Source organism: Hydra viridissima, unplaced genomic scaffold (genome assembly GCF_058129835.1).
Source record: "Hydra viridissima isolate aposymbiotic clone 2 unplaced genomic scaffold, HvirCarnegie_v1 scaffold_1, whole genome shotgun sequence".
Lineage (NCBI taxonomy): Eukaryota > Metazoa > Cnidaria > Hydrozoa > Anthoathecata > Hydridae > Hydra > Hydra viridissima.
This window is the reverse complement of record NW_028324300.1, coordinates 38772210-38793949: the sequence shown is the minus strand read 5'-3', so window position 1 is coordinate 38793949 and position 21740 is coordinate 38772210. Positions and strand designations below refer to the sequence as shown.

Below are 21740 nucleotides of genomic sequence, written 5' to 3'. Positions count from 1 at the left end.
TTTACAAGTTCTGTTTTGTAAATGAAGAGAAAATAAATCAAAAAATGATTGCTTCTATACAAAAACTATTTAAAAGCAAACATCATTTTTTGTGATACAATTCCTACCCTAATTGGCTAGGTATCCTTTGCTAAAAGAAAATGTTGTAGTGTTTGCAATATTTTATTTTAGTTTTCATTAGTATTTGAAAATAAAATGAAATTTCTTATGTGAATATTCAATATATGTATAGCTAAACCATTTTTTAAAATTTTCATCATAGGTATCTACAGAGGAAGCAAAATTGCCTATTCAAGATAACTTGCCAGGCACTTCTAGGGTAAATTCAGGAAAAACTTCTCAACTGATATATTCAAGTGAAGATGGTATTGTAAAACATTCACCTGTTTCCACAGAAGAAGACTTGGTTCCAAGCAGCACTTTTAGTATGTACTCTTCTGCCCTCGGTGAAAGTTGCTATGCTGATGACAGTGATCCTGCATCTGTTAACAAGGCTGAAATCATTGACAGTGTCAACACAAACGACTTACGCATTAATCTTCCATTAAAGGAGATCCAGTCTGAGGAGATCTCAGCTGCTGAGTTAATAACAGAAGTGCAAAGTGAGGGCTTTTTTGATATTGAAAGTGGCAGCCCAGTTGCAGGAAAGGAATCAGAGTTTAAAGATATCACAGATGATGATGAAGCTACAAGTCTTGCTAATCAAAAAAGTAAGCTAAAGTTGTTTTCTCACTAGATTTTTGTACCTTTTTCATCTACAAATGGAATGGGGCTTCTCAGTAATGTCTGACTTTTCTTAAATGCAGTATATTTTATGCAACTTGCTGGTTTTTGTAAATAGCCCAGGTTATGTTTGGTTATTGATGCTGCGATGTGGTGTTTGTTTGTTAGGTTCAAAAAAAAGACCTGCATTTTTTTTTTTTTTTTTTTTTTTTAGATCATGATGATGTCGGTCTTCAAAAAACAAGACTCAGTTTGTCAACAAAGCATGGTTTGTCTGATATTGAAGCTGATGAAGTGCATTCTCAGAAAGTTGAGTTGACAGTTGGAAAACTAAAGATTCCTGATGTTTTCAGTGTCAATGTAAGACTTGCTTTTGATTCTGTTTGATTGATGTGATCAAATGACACTCCACTATTGCATGTAGAATTTTTTACAAATTAAATGTTCTATGTATATCAGGTTAAAATGTGTTAAGTTTTTTGTTTGAAAGGTTATGAATTAAATTCTAATTAACTTTTAGCATAGGACATCTTATGCTAAAAGAAGATGTTGTAGTGGTTGTACCATTTTGTTTTAGTTTTCATAGTTGTTAAAGCATAAAGGGCAAGTTTTAAGGTGAACATTGATGTTTTTATGCTAAGGCAATGCTTAAAAATGTTTTTGATAGGTATCTCATGAGGAGTTGAAATCACCTATTAGTGACAAGTCCCAAAGCACATCTAGGATGAGACCAGGTAAAGTTTCTCAACTGATGTTTTCAAGTGAAGATGGTGTTGTAAAACACTCACCTGTTTCCACAGAAGAAGACTTGGTTCCAAGCAGCACTTTTAGTAGGTACTCTTCTGCCCTCGGTGAAAGTTGCTATGCTGATGACAGTGATCCTGCATCTTTTAACAAGGCTGAAATCATTGACAGTGTCAACACAAAAGACTTAAGCATCAATCTTCCATTAAAGGAGATCCAGTCTGAGGAGATCTCAGCTGCTGAGTTAATAACAGAAGTGCAAAGTGAGGGCTTTTTTGATATTGAAAGTGGCAGCCCAGTTGCAGGAAAGGAATCAGAGTCTAAAGATATCACAGATGATGATGAAGCAAAGACCCTTGCTAACCAGAAAAGTAAGCTAAAGTTGTTTTCTCACTAGATTTTTGTACCTTTTTTATCTACAAATGGAATGGGGCTTCTCAGTAATGTGTGACTTTTCTTAAATGCAGCTTGTTTTATGGAACTTGCTGGTTTTTGTAAATAGCCCAGGTTATGCTTGGTTATTGATGCTGCAATGTGGTGTTTGTTTATTAGGTTCAAAAAAGACCTGCATTTTTCTTTTTAGATCATGATGATGTTGGTCTTCAAAAAACAAGACTCAGTTTGTCAACAAAGCATGGTTTGTCTGATATTGAAGCTGATGAAGTGCATTCTCAGAAAGTTGAGTTGACAGTTGGAAAACTAAAGATTCCTGATGTTTTCAGTGTCAATGTAAGACTTGCTTTTGATTCTGTTTGATTGATGTGATCAAATGACACTCCACTACTACATGCAGCATTTTTCACAAATTAAATGTTCTACTTATATCAGTTTTTTTATCAATTAGATTACACTCTAATTAACTAGATATCTTATGCTAAAAGAAGATGCTGTAGTGGTCATAGTATTTTGTTTTAGTTTTCATAGTTGTTAAAACATAAAGTGCAAGTTTTAAGGTGAACATTGATGTTTTTATGCTAAGGCAATGCTTAAAAATGTTTTTGATAGGTATCTCATGAGGAGTTGAAATCACCTATTAGTGACAAGTCCCAAAGCACATCTAGGATGAGACCAGGTAAAGTTTCTCAACTGATGTTTTCAAGCGAAGATGGTGTTGTAAAACACTCACCTGTTTCCACAGAAGAAGACTTGGTTCCAAGCAGCACTTTTAGTATGTACTCTTCTGCCCTCGGTGAAAGTTGCTATGCTGATGACAGTGATCCTGCATCTTTTAACAAGGCTGAAATCATTGACAGTGTCAACACAAAAGACTTAAGCATCAATCTTCCATTAAAGGAGATCCAGTCTGAGGAGATATCAGCTGCTGAGTTAATAACAGAAGTGCAAAGTGAGGGCTTTTTTGATATTGAAAGTGGCAGCCCAGTTGCAGGAAAGGAATCAGAGTTTAAAGATATCACAGATGATGATGAAGCAAAGACCCTTGCTAACCAGAAAAGTAAGCTAAAGTTGTTTTCTCACTAGATTTTTGTACCTTTTTCATCTACAAATGAAATGGGGCTTCTCAGTAATGTCTGACTTTTCTTAAATGCAGCATATTTTATGCAACTGGCTGATTTTTGTACTTGAGCTATGTTATCAATTTTGTAATTGGATTTTTGGTTATGTTTATTACTGCAAAAATGGCCTAGATTGCTTTTTTTAGATGGTAATGATGGTGGTCTTCAAGAAACAGGAGTTAGTTTGTCAACAAAGCATGGTTTGTCTGCTATTAAAGCTGATGAAGTGCATTCTCAGAAAGTTGAGTTGACAGTTGGAAAACTAAACGATTCTGATGTTTTCAGTGTTAATGTAAGGTTTTCTTTTAAATAATTTTAAAATCAACCTGATTATAAGATTATAAGTGTATTTAATTATCGTTGACTTATAGTTAGTCACTTTCAATCTGTGGTGGAATGTGTATGCACTTATTTCATATGGAAAGTTGCAGTGTTCTCTCTTATTTTTGTTTCTCCACAATATTATTACTTTAGTTTTATTTTTCCTTTAACTTGATACAGTTAAGTGATGCATAATTTTATATTTATGCAAATAAGATGTATTTGTTTTTAACAATATTTATTTAAGTTCACTTTAATTCATGTCAATTTATTTCATGTAAAAGTTTATTTGAACAAAAATTTTCATTCAAACTGAAAACTGTTTTTTTTTTTTTGTTTTTTTTTTTAAATTTTAAAAATTTTATTTTTTAAAAAAAAGTTTTATTTTATGTAAAAAAATTTTCTATTTTTTTGTAGATGATACGTGATGAAGAAGTTGACCTACAAATCTTAATTGACAATTTGGTTATTGAAGATGGAAAGATCCAAACTGATGAAGTTGTAATTGATAGTCAGGAAGAAAATATTCGTATGTACCTTTTTTATTTTTAAAGTTCTAATTTCTGGTATTCGTAAAATTTGAAAATCACTTTAACATAATTTAGCTGAAGAACTAGTTGCACTATTGCAGTTGAGTGAAGATATGGAGAGAAATGTCCCCAAAATCATTAATGATGTTGAATGTGAAGTTGTTGCTGAAGACCATCCTGTTGTTGATGTTGTTACTCCAAAGCACTTCAACTCACCTGAAATTGCTGAAATTATTTCAAAAAACTTAGACTTAAAACTAAAGCATGCATCATTGCGTAAAAAAATGTCAGAAAGTTCTTCTTTGAACTCCAAAGAATTCTCTCCAAAAGTTAACAATATTAATTCAGTTGACATAAGCAGCAAAAGTGACTTGAAATCTGAAGATAAAGATTTGTTTTCAGCTACAATTCGTCATTATACTCCTGCAGTTAAATTAGAAGAAAGTAAAGAAGAAACAATTGGTTTAAACAAGTCACTTAACTGTGATGAAGTAACGCCTAGTAATGATTCAAATATGAATCAGAAAGTTGAAGAAAATAGGGAGCTGGGTTTACAGGAGAGCATTACTGTTGTTGATTCTTTAGAGACTAAAAATCAATCGAGGTCTTCATCTTTCCAATCTTTAGAGGGTTTTCAGATAGTTCATTGTATTTCTCCAAATAATGATCAAAGTAACGAATCAGAATCAAGTTCGGATTTCTTTTTAGATGAAAATCTAATTGAAGATAATTCTAAACTAACTGATGATCAAGATGAAAATGGTATCCATGGTAATGGAAAGAAATTGTACTTAGACCAACAAAATCTACTCTTAGATCAGCAAAGCTATAAGATTGATAAACATGGAAATGAATTAGAAATTAATGATTCTTTTGATATAAAAAAAAAAGTCCCTCAAACTGTAGCAGCTAAACAAGACCATAAAAACCTTCCTGAGGCTGGTGTTGGTTTGAGCAAGTTTAAAAATAAAACTCTTCCCACTGCTTGTACTGCTGATAAAGTTGCTGAATGGGTTGTGGCACATCCTCAGCTGGACTCACATGCCAATAAAAGTGAATTATTTCCAAACACGAGCCCTTCTGTAGGTGAACCATTTGAGTCTCTAAGTTTGTTTCACGATGAAGAATTAAACAAGTCTAATCAAGTTGATAATACAAAAGCAACCAACAAAAATAAATATGAAGCTCTTTTTTTGACAAAAGCAGAATCACATGGGACCTCACCTAAAAAGTCACAAACTGCTCAAACTATAATCAAAGCTGAAAATATTTATTTGAGCTCCAAAAAAGAAAACAATAGTTCTATCAAACAAGAGAAAAATTATTCTTTTGATGAAGAAATGCTTTTTGACGAATTATGGAGACAAATTGAGTTTATTGATGAAGATATATTGAATCAAAGTTTTAAAATCAATAAAGATCTTGCAATAAAATTAGCAAATGAAGCCAAAATAAGAAGGCAAAAAGTTGATGTGACTGAGAAATCTTTGAATCCATCTCAACAAAATAATGGAAGCTTCTTTGTAGGCCTTGAGGTAAAAGAGGAAAGTAGAAAAAAAGTTTTTGAAAATGAATTGTTACCAACAAATACTAGTAACTTAAAAGCCAGCAGTTTATCAGAGACCAATAAATGTGAAGATTCAGATGAAGATAAAGATTGTAAGAAATGTTTTACTGATGAACAAAGTTCTATATCTGGTTCTAGTGATTATGATTTCGGCAATGACAATTGGCTGGTAAATGAACTGCAAGATGTTCCATCAAACCACCTTTTCAAATTGGTATATAACCAGCCAGACAACTATTCATATAGCATTCCATTAAGGCATAAAAACATCATATCAGCTGATCCCAATCATGTTGCAAAATACATTGTTAAGCTGAAAAACCAGCAGATATTCTTTGAAAGTTTTGAAGTCTTTAAGAAAAGCGCAATCATTTCTTTTAAAAGCAGATTAAATGAAGAAGAGCTTTTTTTTGTATATTCTTACTTATATGACAAAGAAAGTTGGATTGTCATGGCTGATGTAGATGAGGCCAAAATGTTAAGGGTAAAATTGGTGTCAAAAATTTCACTAACTTTGTCTGATATCAGTAATATTTTTGATGGATCTAGCTTATCTGAGGAAGATATTGAAAATCAATTTGCATCTTTGGTGGATAAAAAAAAAGAAAAGAAGACTAAAGACCAGAGTATAATTGCTAAAGCTTTAAGTGAGTCAGTTGATAAACTTCTCTCTAAGGCAGCAAAGATGCGCTCTGACCCAATAATTATTGGTAAATGGTACATTATACTAAATACAATTCATAAAGAAAACATTTTCTGTTTTAACGAGTTTTTACAAGCCTATCCAAAGATAAAACAGTTGACAACATATCAAAAGTTCCTTGTTTACTTGCTTATTTATCAAAAATGGGAGGTACTGCTAGATAAAAATAGTCAAGTTTTTTTTGTACCAAGCAGCTTGCCTTATTACCTCCTTAATCAAGAGCAACAGTCAGAGTTGTATGAAGTTAAAAAAACTCTTACATATATGGCAATAAATGATCCATTTACTTACACTCATTTAATGTATTTAGGTTTTATATTACCAGAATTAAAATATAATTTTGCTGATGGCTTTTTGCCAAAACATCTTTGCCATTGGGAATCTCAATTAATGCATGAGAAACCAGTGAGTCTTAGCCTGAACGAATTTGAACAAGCTTTCCCTGATACTCTTGACTTAAGTGAAGAAGACAAGCTTGTATTATATTCTTATTATTCTGGCAATAATTGGAATGTTCAAAGTTCAGATTCAGATGACAAAAATATGCAACTTAACACAAAATTGTATTCTGAAATTTATGATGATGATAAGGTAGATTTTACAATATTGGATGCTGATGAGGAGCTAACAGACAATCAACTTCGTGCGTTGTTTTTGATGTGGACAGATCCTGCTAAAGTTGCTGAGCTTTTAAAAGTTTGGGCTTATTCATTGAAAGCTGTTATAGACACTTTTCAACAATTCAAGAAAATGTATTTGAGAACACTTGCAGCAACTGACTTTGAAAAGTTTGTAGTGTATGTCATGATTTATAGACAAGACAAGTGGATGACAATTGTTGAAAGAAAACTAAAATCAAATCAACTTCGTATAAGAGTGATACCTAAAAACATCTTAATGGATTCAAATAGGTTTTTGATTCAGTATGAGGACTCTTCTTTAATCAGCTGGCTCGAAACAATCAATGACAACTATGAGTTGGATGAGTTGTTAAAGGAGTCTATGTTTTTGATTCCATTTGCTCATAGATTATCTAATTGCACAAAAGTATTGCAGCTCCCAGACTCTTTGAATTACCTAGAGCAAACATTAGCTAATAAAAAATCACCCAGAAAACTCAGTTTCGAGGAGTTTCTGGATGTGTTTTCAGAAGAAGTTCAAAGTCTCTCAGTTGGAGTACAACAGCTACTGTATGCTTATTACCAAGAATACCAGCAGTGGGAGTTGTCAGTGTGGCTAAACAGCACTGATACTGATGTAGGGCTGCAAGAAGATATCAATGCTGAAAATAGCAAAGAAAGAAAGAGAGTCAACTCCATTGACTCTGTTGATGACATACGCTCAAGATTGGCAAGTCGAGCTGATAATCACCTGAAGAAGATTAAACGGAATACAGTGACGAAAACAACAGACAAGAGCTTGCCAAAGAAGTATTCTTACAAAGGTTAGAAAAATGTTTCATGTTGAAGGATTAGTTGAAATCTTTTTTTTGAATGAGTTTGTACTTTTTGCTTGTTTTTGTTTTAACTTGTTTGGTGATTGTTTTGATGCTAAAAATAGTTTTTTTTAAAAAAAAAAACACAGGTGATGTTGCTGACATTATGATTGATCCTTTTGAAATGGCTCAATGGATTATAGTAGTTGATACAAACTGTGATACAAAGTCATTAGAGGACTTCAAGGCAAGATATTTAACAGAGATGACAGGAGTAACAGAGAAGCATTTATATGCACTGTATTGCTACTATTACTGCTATAGTTTGTGGAAAGTGCTTTTTTATTTTCCGAATCAAGGTATAATAAAGTTTTAAAAATGAAATTTTCATTAGCTTTATGAATGTTTTTAACATTCCTTCTATGAAACTTATGTTTTATAATGAATCCTGTTAAAGTGATCAACTCTCTTGAGTCTACTTATTTGACTTGAAGCACAAGAAAATTGATTCGATTCTATGTGTTACAAATGATGTTTTATGATGCAAATATTGTAAATTGTAAAATAATAATCTAACCATTTCGAGGGAAATTCATTTGAAAGTTTTTATGAATGAAATATTTTGATTTTATAAGAAGTTTTCAAATAGTTACTAAATTTTCTTCTAGTAACATTTACTTAAAAATATGTTGTTGTTCAACGGCTGTGTCATTTTGCAAAGCAGTATTTGTTTTTATAAGATTACAGATTTTTCAAATACAACATCAAAAAAAACTAATTTTTTTGGTTATCTTTAAAATATTGATAACTAGTTGATCAATATTGACATCTATTTGATGAATGAATATTATTTACACCTATATGAAGAATGATCTATAGTGGTATAATGATCTAGAGTGGTGGTCAGGGAATTTGCACACACATGTGTCATAATCAGATGAAGAAGATTTTTCAAGTAGTTTTTAAAAAGTTTTGTTGAATTTTTCTGTACGATCAACTTAAATACCATGCAAAGGTTTCTGCTGACCAGAATTTTTTTTTTCAAATTTCTATTTCTTAATTTAAGTTCATATTTTTCCTCGGCCTTAGCAATAAATAAATATATATATATATATATATATATATATATATATATATATATATATATATATATATATATATATATATATATATATATATATTAAGGTGAGTCGAAATGTAAAAAATATTAAGTTGGAGATCCTGTACATGTCTAAAAAGTTGCTTTTTGATGTACTTGTTTGAAAAAACCTCCCTTTTTATTTTATGGACAGTGTCTACAGGTCCCAACTCTGACTAGAAAGACTACATAAATACCTAATGTTAGTGTAATGTATTGCAATGTATTACAAATTAAAAAGAATGTAAACTGTAACGAATCAATGTTAAACAGCAACAATACAAATTGTTTAACCTAACTGTTAATAAAATCTTTCTTGGTGTCTATTTTTGGTATCTCTAATCTGGATTTCTTACTCTGTAACACCATGCCATGACGGGACTTTTTCCCATAAACTTTACAGCTCGCAGCGCTAACATCTTTAATTGTTCTCTCTACTGCCTGTGAATGACATGGAACATCGGGCAGTAGTATTGGATGGGTATAAGTAAGTTGATCATTTGAAAGGTGTGATAGCATCAAAGGAGGCGTAACATTACTCTGGTCCCTGTCAATCATGTTAATGAACGATGTCGCAGCCAGATTTAATGTTATATCCTTCTTATCAAAGACGCGAACCGGTATGTTACTATTAGTCTGCTTCTCTCTTGCTCTTATTATTTGTTCTACTGAAAAACGAAGAATTTCCATATCACTATCACTAACTGCAGCTAACAGAATGTTTTCAGCATGCGCAAAGTAGCAGTTATTTTCGAGAACAGGACGAACCACAGCCTGATCTAATGCATCAAATTCCTAAAACAACTGAACTAAGAAAAAGAAGTTGTTAGCACCATTTTGGCAAGAAGAATTTGATTTGATTTTGAACCAAGAGGGCCCGTAAAAGTTCAAAATGAAATGCATTACTCTTCTGAGAGGTTCAGATGCCACCTCTCTAGACATGTAGAGACGCAAAATCCTGTTGGTTTTCGTCAACCACCGAGCATGACTTATATTTCCAGGTAAACTCTTTTCGAGGAAATCAATATCTGTAGAAGCCTGACGTCCACGCTGTACTGCTAGACATGCTTTCAAAAAGTACAGTTGGTTTGTGCTAAGATCCTTCTTGACAGCTTCATCACAATCAGTCACCTTACCAGTAATTGGCAAATAATTAATGACAGGCAATTCATTCGGATCATATTCTAGAGCTGAGCTAATTGTACCTGTCGATGTGGAAAGTCCTGTAGTTCAAGCAAAATCCACGCCTGCCAAAAACCTTCTAAATGGCAGCTCGTTACAGTGTAGAAGGCATACCAACCACTGTAATGGTCTACCTAAGTTCTCCTCCAATATTCTTATGATTCCGTTGCTTTTACCTGTATTATTATTTGTGCCATCACACACAACACCTTGAATGCTTTCTACGGAGTTTGTCTCTATAATAACTGACATTAACTCCTTTGTTATATCAGCAGCTTTACTAATTTCAGGAACTACATGATCGATGTATATGTTTCCTGGATACGAGACAATACTATAGTGTGCTTCTTTTTTACTTCTTCTACAACCAAAACTCTCAACTAATGTAACGTCTTGTTTTCCATCAAAGCCTATACAGCACAATTCCTTATTGCTTTGCATATGTTCTTCAACCAGAGTATCTCTCCAGAAATTCCTTTGTCGGCGTAGCTTTGAAGGATTAAGAATTCTTGCTGAAGACAGCATACTGAGGTCTTTTAAAACAGCATTAACAATAAGACATGTATTTCTGTTGCTAATTTTGCATCGATCAACTGCTTTACACAATTCCTTGTACTTGTTTCTGTTCTGCACTGATACTGTCTCTTCCTCTGATGTATAATTACTTTTAGACGTGTTACGCTCATCCTCACCAATATCTTCCTATTTTTTTTATATATTCAACCTCTTTTGACTGTGCTTCATCATACACTGAATTCATAAATTTGCGTTTTTGTCTCTTTTCCAGTGCTGCTGTCGTTTCTTTGTCTACACCAATTATCATATTTCTAACAGTTTTCTGGTGAACCCAGAAATCCCACTCTATCAATAGAATTTTATTTGGCAGTGGCCACGTGCATAAGTTCCTATCTCTAATGCCCGAATCAAAGCATTTGCAGGTACAAATGTCAAATAACTGCTTAAAAGAATTCAACTTCTCAGTGAACGTGTCTGATGTTCTTTTTGCATCTGAAAATTTTTCAAGTGTATGTACTTTATCGATAAGTCTTCTAATCCTAATGATTGTGCTATTCACTTCTATTGTGGGAATACTTGCTTTTGAATAAACACATTTCACTCTGTCTGCTAAAATTTTTCATAAGAATTTAGTCAATAAATATTCCAATATTTATACAGACCATATTATGTTTAGCCCTCTCATAAATAGGCCTACATGTTAAATGAAGTGATCTTTCTACAGTCTAAACTATAGCCTACTGTAGTATAAATCTATATTAGTCTACTTAAATTTTACTATAGGTTTGTTATTGCAAAAAAGAAAATAAAGTTACAAAATAATATATTAGATATTTTGCTTGTTTCTAAAAAATCCAGCAAATGGTTTGTTGCTAATGTTTGTGACGTCACATGTAAATAACGTTATAAAATTTATTCCATTTCTTTTTTAGCACTTGTAGTTAGGTGCTAAACCATTTGCCAATGCATTTTAGTCAATGATTTATAGTTGGTACGTATTTAGATTGTACCAAGGAAATGGTTAAAATACATCAAATAAGGTAAGACTTTAATCAAAGTTGGGACCCCTAAACGTTTCATAAAAAATCTTTAAATATTATTTTCATACTGTACTGATGCCAAGACAACTTTTTGTTCATGTACAGGAAAGATAAAAAAATTCGACCCACCCTAATATATATATATATATATATATATATATATATATATATATATATATATATATATATATATATATATATATATATATATATAATGGTTTGGGTAAATTTTTTGCTTTGTAACTACTTTCAAAATTAAAGTCTGGTACCAAGATGTAGTAATTGAATACTATCCATCTTTACAGCTTCCCAAAATTCATTCATTTTTTTGTTTTTCTTAATCTTTACATATTTTTCTATGCCAATCTAGATGTGCTCAATGGGGTTTAGAGGACCATGGGAAGCCTCTTCAAATAGTCAATATAACAATCATCACGCCCTTTTTTTACTAAAAATGAAGTATGCTTAAAGTTACTATTGTGCATAAAATATCTATTTAATGGCATGTTTTTATCTGCTAAAGGTTTCCATGTTTTTGCCCAAAATATCTTTATAGATAAGTAATCAACACTATGCCAAGAAATATCTTTGTGGATAAGTAATCAACACTATGCCAAGAAATATCTTTGTGGATTAGTAATCAACACTATGCCAAGAAATATCTTTATAGATAAGTAATCAACACTATGCCAAGAAATATCTTTATAGATAAGCAATCAACACCATGCCAAGAAAATGAAGCTCTTACCTTACCTCTGTATTTCATAGTCTTTAGTGTATATTTGGAAAATAAGTGTTGATTTAGTGGATGCCATACATTAACTTTGCCATATGACCAAGCCAAGTATATTAAAATTTTAATTACTTCACATTCTGGCTTTCAAGTTCTCATTTGAAACAAGTTCTCATTTGAAACACAAGTGGCAACTTGTGGTTCTTGTGTAAAAAAAAGAAAAAATAAATGTTTAGAGTTGTTTTTACTTACAGTTATTTTTATTTCAATCTGTAACATTTGCAGTAAACTATCTTCATGTAACACGTACAGTTAAAAACTTTGTTAGTAACTGATGATTATAGATTGTGAGCTAATTACTTGTCCAATCAAATTTGCAATAAAAATGATATTTTAATTAAAAAACCGAGGAAAAACTATTAGGTTATAAGGATATTTTTTTACAAAACCAATAAAAAAACCATAATAGATTGTATATTTACCATCAATAGAAATTTATGTCAAAATTTCAGTAAAAATAAATTTAAAATTTTCATGAAAAGCAATATTATGTCTCTTAGCATTGCAGTAGATGTGATAAATTGAGTTGGAAAGAATTTCTTTTTTCCATTTTACTTTCTTCTGTCTACATAGAGAATACATAAAAAGAAATTTAAAAATTGTACTTTCTCCATCTGCCTACAATAGAGAATAGATAAAAAGAAATAAAGTTTTAAAAATTTTTAAACGTAATTCCTCCCTGTCTTACCCTTTTTTCTTTTTTTTTTTTTACCTTGCCCTTTTATTGATTTACATTGCCCATTTATTGATTTACATTACCCATTTATTGATTTACATTACCCATTTATTGATTTAACTACTTGTTTTTCAGTTTTACTTTTAGCTTCTTCCACATTTCTCCATCTTCACATGTATCATCCATCATTTCTCCATCTTCACATGTATCATCCATCATTTCTCCATCTTCACATGTATCATCCATCATCCATCTCAATTAAAATTTATTTATTGGTTTTTTTATTTTTATTTTTAATTTGTTCACTTAAATGGTTTACTTGCTTTCTTCCATCCATTTTTTTTTTCCACATCCACAAACCTGTGTAATTGCTCTTCATATTCATCCACCCATCAGCTTCATTTACTTCTTACATTCTTTCAATCTAGATAAAAAATAAAGATGAATCAATTGAAATTTTGAAAAACGTTTTACTGAGTAAAAAGATATTTTACAGAATAAAAAAAAAGCTGTTACTTGTTTTTATCTTTAAAAAAAAACTTTTTTTGTTGTTTATAAATACAATAGTTACAAATGATAAAAATTATATTTAAGAATATTCATAAAAACTTGAGTTTTTTTTTTTAAATCTTTTTTTTAATTTAACTTAAATTTAATTTATTTTATAGTTTACAAGAAAAGTGTAATAATTTAAGTTTAAAAATCTTTAAGTTAGTCAATTTTTATACTTCCATTTTTCTTTTTCTTTAAAATAGATAAAATTGTTGATGCAGAAACAAATAAACTTCAACTTCCTCACCCAGCGATTGAACCAAGAAACATTCATAAACTTTTAATTTTAATTGAGCACAGATGTAGTGATTATACTGTTTCAAAGGTTGATGAGTTTATAACATTTTTCCCACAAGTTAAAGAGTTAAATACTGCAGAAGTCTACTTGCTCTTTTGTTTTTTCTGTGGTAGAAAAATCATTTTAGGTATGAGTGGTGCTCATTTAAGTAGTAAACTACAAATAAGTTATCAAAGCAATACCAGAAAAACCCAAAACAAGGCTTTGCCTATACATCTTCACCATTGGGAATCTCGATTAAAACAAGAGAAGCCAGTGAGTTTTACGCTAAGTAAATTTGAACAAGCTTTTCCTGACACTCTCAACTTAAGTGAAGAAGACAAGCTTGTATTATATTCTTATTATTCTGGCAATAATTGGAATGTTCAAAGTTCAGATTCAGATGACAAAAATATGCAACTTAACACAAAATTGTATTCTGAAATTTATGATGATGATAAGGTAGATTTTACAATATTGGATGCTGATGAGGAGCTAACAGACAATCAACTTCGTGCATTGTTTTTGATGTGGATAGATCCTGCTAAAGTTGCTGAGCTTTTAAAAGTTTGGGCTTATTCATTGAAAACTTTTATAGAAACTTTTCAACAATTCAAGAAGAGGTATTTGAGGACACTTGCAGCAACTGACTTTGAAAAGTTTGTAGTGTATGTCATGATTTATAGACAAGACAAGTGGATGACAATTGTTGAAAGAAAACTAAAATCAAATCAACTTCGTATAAGAGTGATACCTAAAAACATCTTAATGGATTCAAATAGATTTTTGATTCAGTATGAGGACTCTTCTTTAATCAGCTGGCTCGAAACAATCAATGACAACTATGAGTTGGATGAGTTGTTAAAGGAGTCTATGTTTTTGATTCCATTTACTTATAGATTATCTAATTGTACAAAAGTATTGCAGCTGCCAGACTCTTTGAATTACCTAGAGCAAACATTAGCTAATAAAAAATCACCCAGAAAACTCAGTTTCGAGGAGTTTCTGGATGTGTTTTCAGAAGAAGTTCAAAGTCTCTCAGTTGGAGTACAACAGCTACTGTATGCTTATTACCAAGAATACCAGCAGTGGGAGTTGTCAGTGTGGCTAAACAGCACTGATACTGATGTAGGGCTGCAAGAAGATATCAATGCTGAAAATAGCAAAGAAAGAAAGAGAGTCAACTCCATTGACTCTGTTGATGACATACGCTCAAGATTGGCAAGTCGAGCTGATAATCACCTGAAGAAGATTAAACGGAATACAGTGACGAAAACAACAGACAAGAGCTTGCCAAAGAAGTATTCTTACAAAGGTTAGAAAAATGTTTCATGTTGAAGGATTAGTTGAAATCTTTTTTTTGAATGAGTTTGTACTTTTTGCTTGTTTTTGTTTTAACTTGTTTGGTGATTGTTTTGATGCTAAAAATAGTTTTTTTTTAAAAAAAAACACAGGTGATGTTGCTGACATTATGATTGATCCTTTTGAAATGGCTCAATGGATTATAGTAGTTGATACAAACTGTGATACAAAGTCATTAGAGGACTTCAAGGCAAGATATTTAACAGAGATGACAGGAGTAACAGAGAAGCATTTATATGCACTGTATTGCTACTATTACTGCTATAGTTTGTGGAAAATTGTGTTTTATTCACCAAATTTTCTCTTTGATCATAGTAAGTGATAATAATGCTTTTGCATAAAAATTTACTTTTATACAATAAAATTTAATTGTAATAATGTATTAAAACATTTTTAGATTTTGGTAAATAAAATGTTAAATAAAAGCTACTACTTAGAGAATTGTGGTAGAAATTAAGTTTTATAAAGAGCTATATTTGCTATTGAGTCACAGAATGTTTAAATATATTTTAGTTCGATATTTAACAACAATAATGATTTTTGTTAAAATTGTTAAAGTTGTCTATAATACTGAGGAATGTTTAGATATTTAACAATAATGTTAATAATATATTATAGTTTGATATTGAACAATGAATTTTATCAAGGAAAGAAACAACTTTAATCATTTGTTTTAATTTGTTAGTTTCTTCGCTGGAGATGATAGAAGCAAGTGAGTTCGAAATTCCACACCCAGCTGTGCAGGCGGTAAATATCTTAAGATGGATCAGCTTAATTGAGAAAAGCAGCAGTTCTTACAATGCGCCAACAATTGAAAAGTTTAAACTACTCTTCCCACAAATCAGCATGTTAAGCGAGGCAGAGATTTATCTGTTTTTTTGCTTCTTCTGTGGTAGGAAAATTCTTTTATCTATAAGCAATCCTCACACACAAGATCATTTGTTAAGAATGGGTTTTAAAATACCGCAAGTTTTTCCAGAAGTTAATCCTCTTCCAAAACACCTTCACCATTGGGAATCTCTCTTGGTACACGAAGAGCCAATATGTCTTTCATTAAGTGAATTTGAAACCGCTTTTCCTAGCGTTCATGATTTAAGTGACGAAGATAAACTTTCATTGTTTGCTTATCTAAGACAGCAACATCAAAGACAGGAATCAAATGATCAAGGTGGCAATAAAAACAGCATCCATTTAAAATCTTCTGATTCTCTTAGGGGTTTGATACTTGATTTCAAAGTACTGGATCTTGCAGATGAGTTGACAGAGTATCAACACCGAACATTGTGTTTAATGTGGACTGAACCAGAAATTGTTGGAGAGCTTTTGACTATGTGGACTTTTTCACCAAAGTTGATAATAAATAATTTTGAAGATTTCAGTAAGTGGTATTTGAAATGGAGTTCTGCCACTGAATTCCAAAAGTTTGTTGTTTACGCCATGATTTACAGACAGGATAAGTGGATCATCATTGTTGAGAAGAATTCAAGTTTGAACCAGATTCGTTTGAGGATATCGTGGAGACACGTTTCTGTAGATTCTAAAGAATTTTTGATTCCGTTTGAGAGTTCTTCTCTGGTCGGTTGGACTGATAACATCTGTGATGAAAAAGAAATTGATGAAATGTTGAAATTATCTAAGTTCTCAATTCCTCTTGCATATGCTTTAAACAGTCATACTAAGGTCATGCAATTACCAGAGTATTTGAAGAATCACCAGTTATTCTCAACGATCACTGAACAGAGTTTAGAAGAATTTCTGGAGGAATTTTCAGAAGAGTTGAAAGATATTCCGATGGGAATTAAAAGACTTTTGTTTTTTTACTACCAACAACATAAAGAATGGGAACTGTCGGTTTGGCAAAATAAAAGGAATTTGGTTGGAGAACAGCTGAGTTTAGTGAACTCTTCTAATTCCACGGTTCCAAATGTTGAAATTAGGACTGATAAACTTGTGACGAAAACCGAGTTGGACATTGTGAAGAAAAAGCCTTCAAGGAAAGTTTCTTATCAAGGTTTCAGTTATTAAGATTTTTTAAAATCTCATTTTTATTATCATTATTTTTTTTTTTTTTTTTTACCTAAAAAAGATTAAAAATGCGCCACGTTAAAAAGTATTTATGAAATTTTGTTATATTTTTAATTTTATTTTAGGAGAAATTACAGCTATTGCCATCGACCAATCGGAAATGGTTCAGTGGGCGCCAATATTTGATGTCGACAGCAGTAGCGTAAAAACATTTCAGGACTTTAAGACAGTGTGCCAAAATAAACTTAGTGGTGCGTCTGAGAAACACCTGTACGCATTATATTGCTACCATTTCTGTTTTTGTCTGTGGAAAGTTCTGGTTGGTTCGTCAAATCAAAGTATTCTTCATTTTCAAATTCTTTTCTTAGCCTTTTCGAAAAAGATCATTTTTTTTGTTTTCCTACACAAAAGTTTAAAATAACATAAATTAGACATAAATTAACATAAATTATAATATAAGTATTAGCGATTGGTTTTTCGATTTTTAACGCATGATAAAGAATAGTAACCAATTTTTATATCAATCTTTTAAGATATATCAAAGTTTCTTAAGTTTGTTAATATAGAACTAAGGGTCTGCGTCTCAGAATCGTTTTCTCGAAATGAACCGGGAAAACCATAACGAGACGAGAAATGTCCCGGAAAAAAAAAACGAGACAAAAGAGAAAATTGTCCCGGGATATAGTTATAAATCGGGACAAAAATTTTATCTCGGAACTAAAAAATTGTGTCCCGGATATCATCTTCTCATCTCGTCTCGTCTCGTCTCGTCTTGAACAGAAAAATAACAAGACGCAAATGCTTATGTAGAACACTTTATGCGTTTAAAACAGCAAAGTTTTTTGGTGAGAAAAATTTATGAGTAACTTTGTTATTTAAAACTTGTTATAAAAACGAGTTCAACGACTTTAATCGAGTAATAAATCAGTACAAAATCTCGGAGGGGGTAAAACCACTGATCTCTATAATAACTGGATAGCGCATCTTTAATATCAAAATTGACGCCACAATCGTCATATTGGAAAGCCCCAGAACGCTGAAATCTGATATGTGTATATAAAGCGATAAGCCGAAAAACAGAACTTAAAGCTTACGGGATTTAAATTTTTGGGGTTTTCCAATATGGGGATTTTGGCGTCAAAAAAATTGAAGTTTTGCTCGGAGTTGCGCTATCCAGTTATTCTAGAGATCAGTGGGGTAAAACAAAATTAATGAATGCGAGGTATCGCTTTTCTTTTTCTTTTTTATTTATATGTTGTTTTAAAGTCGCTTTCTTTCAAATGTACTAAAAAAGTTTGTAGTTTATTCGCTATTTATCGTTAAAAACCGAAAAACCAAACGACGATGCTTAGTAATGTATTGTTTTACGTTTTTTTTGTAATTATCGTTGAATAGTATTATTAGATTTATATTATTAATAAACTGATGTATCATTGATTTTTATTAAACGGTTATCCTATCATTATTTGAAGGTTTGTTATTGTTTATTTTTCTGTGGGTAGCTGGTTAAACTGACGGATGTTGCAGCAAAATATGGACAAACTTTGATGCTTGCTAAATTGCTGAAGACATTGTCACGCTGCTATTAGGTCTTTCATAATTTCTTAAGTATCATGTTGGTTGTATAATGCCCAAATATGTTTATTTGTAATCCTTGATATTTCTTCTAGACCTAATATCATGTTCGGGTTTATATAACTGTGCAAATTTTGCTGCAACACTCGCTCCTCATGATCTGTCTTTGAGTGATTACATAACTCGATAAAAATCATTTTAAAAAATATAATTTAACTGGAATTCGAATAATAATTGTCATGTTTACCGTTTTGTTTCGGAAATTAAGATTGATTTTTTTATGGTAAGGGATGATCAGTTAAATATTTATGTTTTTTTCTCTTTAGATGCGATGTTTGAGTTTGAGAGAGAGGCAATGATAGAACTTCCTCATCCTGCCGTTCAACTAGCTAATATTTATAAATGGATCAAATTAATTGAGCAAAGTGGTATTCGACAGACTTTGACAACAATAGATGAGTTTAAGAGTTTTTTCCCTGATATTGTCCAGTTAAGCGAGGCAGAGATATATTTACTCTATTGTTTTTTTTGCGGTATATACTTTCGCGCAGTTGCGATCGCACCAAGGAGCATGCCAATCGTCACACATTCTCAAATTCAATACGATAATTCTTCTCTTAAAGATCTTAAAGATAAAAAGGAACCTTATAAAGACAGTAATAAAATATCCAACATAGAATCTGCATCTGTTATATCGTTTGAAGAGGTATCTGACTACTCGCAGCGACGTTACACACACGTCGCTGAAGCGCAGTTACGGAAAAACAAAGACTATAACCCAAACTTTGATGAATCTGACGCAGGACCAACATCTGCTAACCGTAGCGGGATCGAAATAGTCAATTTTGAAGAGGTATCTGACTATTCACAGCGACGCCAAACGAATGCTAGGGAAGCACAGATAAAAGTTTATAATAATAAAGACCAAACTCAAAACGTTTTTTTGAAGAATGAAACTCTAGAAGGTTATAGATCATATGCTTCTCATGTTTTGGGAAAATCGTCTAATGATAAAATTACCAAATTATAAACAATATAAAAACAATGGCTTCTGTTTTTTTTTTTTTTATTTTTTCTTAATAAAGAAAATGTTGATTTAAATATTTTGAAAGTAATTTTTTTTTTCTGTTATAAGTTTATATATTTAAGATATCGTTTTATTTGTTCAATATAAATGTTTCTTATCAACTCCTCAGTTTTTTTTATTAAATTTAATTGAAAAGCTTTGTCTTTTCAATTAACACATTTTAATTTTGTATAAATTGCTATGAATAATCTGAATTTGAAAGAAATATAATTAACCTATAGGTTATCTAACGAGGGGGCCCGTACGAAACCTGAAAAACCCTGGAAAGCTACTGATTTTTGCTAAACTAATTCCTTGGAAAATCATTTATTGTGAGAGAAATTTTCTGAAGAATTTTAAATTTTGATGCTACTAATTGAGAAATCTCCATCTGCCGATTTTTTTTTTTTTTTTTATTCTTTTTTTTTTTAAATGACAACTTGAGTAGTTTATTAAAACATGATTCGTTCGAAGCAACATACGCCAGCGTTTTATAAGCAAAGCAGAAATACCATAATGACATCAGCTTTGAAGAGGCAATAGTAAAATAATCTCTAAAGATGTTTATGCCTCAATATACAAATATTTCTATCATTCTCTGAAAGTTAATAACTAAGGGAGGTCTTGACGTTTTTGAATGAAAAATAGATGATGACACGTCTACAAATGTTGTCAATAGGGTTGGGAATCCTGGGATTCCGCGGTTTTTAACAATCCCGGGACTAAGCATTTAATCCCGGGATTTTTTTAAAAAAAATTCTTTTCAGTCGAAGATTTTTAAATTAAAAGTTCTTCGGTTGAGAATCGATTGTTTTTATGTTGAAAATTCCTGAATTACTTTTTTTTTCGTTCAATTGCAATCAAATTCGAACTTTACAAATTCGAAATTCTTGCCATTATTAAACTTATAGGTCTTTGAACAATGGGATTAGATTTATTATAAAAATTAAAATTGAATTGCAATGATATTTTAAAAATTTGTTAGTGTTTAGTCGCATTTATTTAAGTTTCTTACCATTTTTATCTCGAATAGGCGTTATTTGTTTGACTATTCCTACAGTCATACAGACGTTATCTGTATGACTATTTTGTTGTACCAGTTTTAATTAAATTAAAGTTGCTGGTTATTTGAACATTAGACGAACTTAATAAAGCCGTAAAAAAAGCACATTTGCCTCACATACCAATTCGATGTGAGACTTTGTCGGTGAAAATTCAAAAAAAGAAATGCTGTTGTTTGAAAACGGTGGAACACGTAATGATTTTTTGCAAGGAGCGAATAATTTTTTAATGACTATTAGGCCTACAAGTGCAGAATCTTAACGTACTTTTTCTGCGGCCGGACTTTTTGCAATAAAATTAAGAAGTTGTCTGGGCGACGAATTGGATGTGCTCTGCTCCCTCAAAACGTATTTTAAAAATAATTAAAAATAATTACATAATGTATATTATATCGATAAAAACAACAAACTCTTTATAATTCAATAATTAATTATGTATAATTTAATTAATTATGTATAACATTAAAAAAGCCAAAGAATTTCCTTGTGATTTTATTAACAGTTTTTTCTAAACATACTTTAAATGTGTTATTAATTTTCTTAAAATTTTTCTAAAACAATATGTTAAAATCTTTGAAGAACAGGTATTTAAATATCCCGGGATTAATCCTGGGATCCCGGGACAGGGCAAATGTAATCCCGAAATCCCGTTGTCAATAGTTAATGAAATCTACTTGACGCTTAATGCTGCATCTGTTAATTCAGAGAGCAGATTAGGATTAGTAGATTAAGGTTTAGAAAGATTTTTATGAAAGTTTTTGAAATTGTTATTTTATTTGTTATTGTTAAATTACTATTAATAAACGTGATCTCGTTGAAACACTGACTTTGAACCAAAGATAAATCCCTTTTTTTTTTAAAAAGTTCTAAATTACAGAAGTTGCTGAAGATATCACGCTGTTTTTTACATTTTTTTAAAAACCTTACTGTTAGTCTTTTA

At 31.3% G+C, this 21740-nt stretch overlaps 1 protein-coding gene and 1 long non-coding RNA gene across 7 annotated transcripts in view; one reads left to right on the top strand and one right to left on the bottom strand.

Annotated features, from left to right (window-relative positions):
• Positions 1 to 13357, bottom strand: part of LOC149894882 (uncharacterized) — a 55173-nt gene extending 41816 nt beyond the window's left edge. The window contains exons 1-2 of one of the 3 annotated variants that reach the window (XR_016455203.1): positions 12162 to 13357; positions 11683 to 11861 (exon numbers count right to left, since the gene is read on the bottom strand). This is a non-coding gene — a long non-coding RNA (uncharacterized LOC149894882). The remainder of the gene's footprint in view (positions 1 to 11682; positions 11862 to 12161) is intronic. The other 2 variants (XR_016455206.1, XR_016455208.1) reach the window with 2 other exon arrangements.
• The window catches only part of LOC145192537 (uncharacterized), a 60292-nt gene extending 40431 nt beyond the window's left edge, over positions 1 to 19861 (top strand). For 2 of the 4 annotated variants that reach the window (XM_090096626.1, XM_090096624.1), the window contains 14 exons: positions 263 to 710; positions 938 to 1083; positions 1391 to 1838; positions 2051 to 2196; positions 2473 to 2920; positions 3128 to 3273; positions 3720 to 3831; positions 3908 to 7546; positions 7687 to 7896; positions 13638 to 15026; positions 15166 to 15387; positions 15759 to 17084; positions 17224 to 17436; positions 19000 to 19861. In XM_090096626.1, coding sequence (XP_089952752.1) covers positions 263 to 710; positions 938 to 1083; positions 1391 to 1838; positions 2051 to 2196; positions 2473 to 2920; positions 3128 to 3273; positions 3720 to 3831; positions 3908 to 7546; positions 7687 to 7896; positions 13638 to 15026; positions 15166 to 15387; positions 15759 to 17084; positions 17224 to 17436; positions 19000 to 19703 — 9597 coding nt within the window. In that variant the 3' untranslated portion in view covers positions 19704 to 19861. The remainder of the gene's footprint in view (positions 1 to 262; positions 711 to 937; positions 1084 to 1390; positions 1839 to 2050; positions 2197 to 2472; positions 2921 to 3127; positions 3274 to 3719; positions 3832 to 3907; positions 7547 to 7686; positions 7897 to 13637; positions 15027 to 15165; positions 15388 to 15758; positions 17085 to 17223; positions 17437 to 18999) is intronic. The other 2 variants (XM_090096633.1, XM_090096638.1) reach the window with 2 other exon arrangements.
• Positions 19862 to 21740: the final 1879 nt, after the last annotated feature.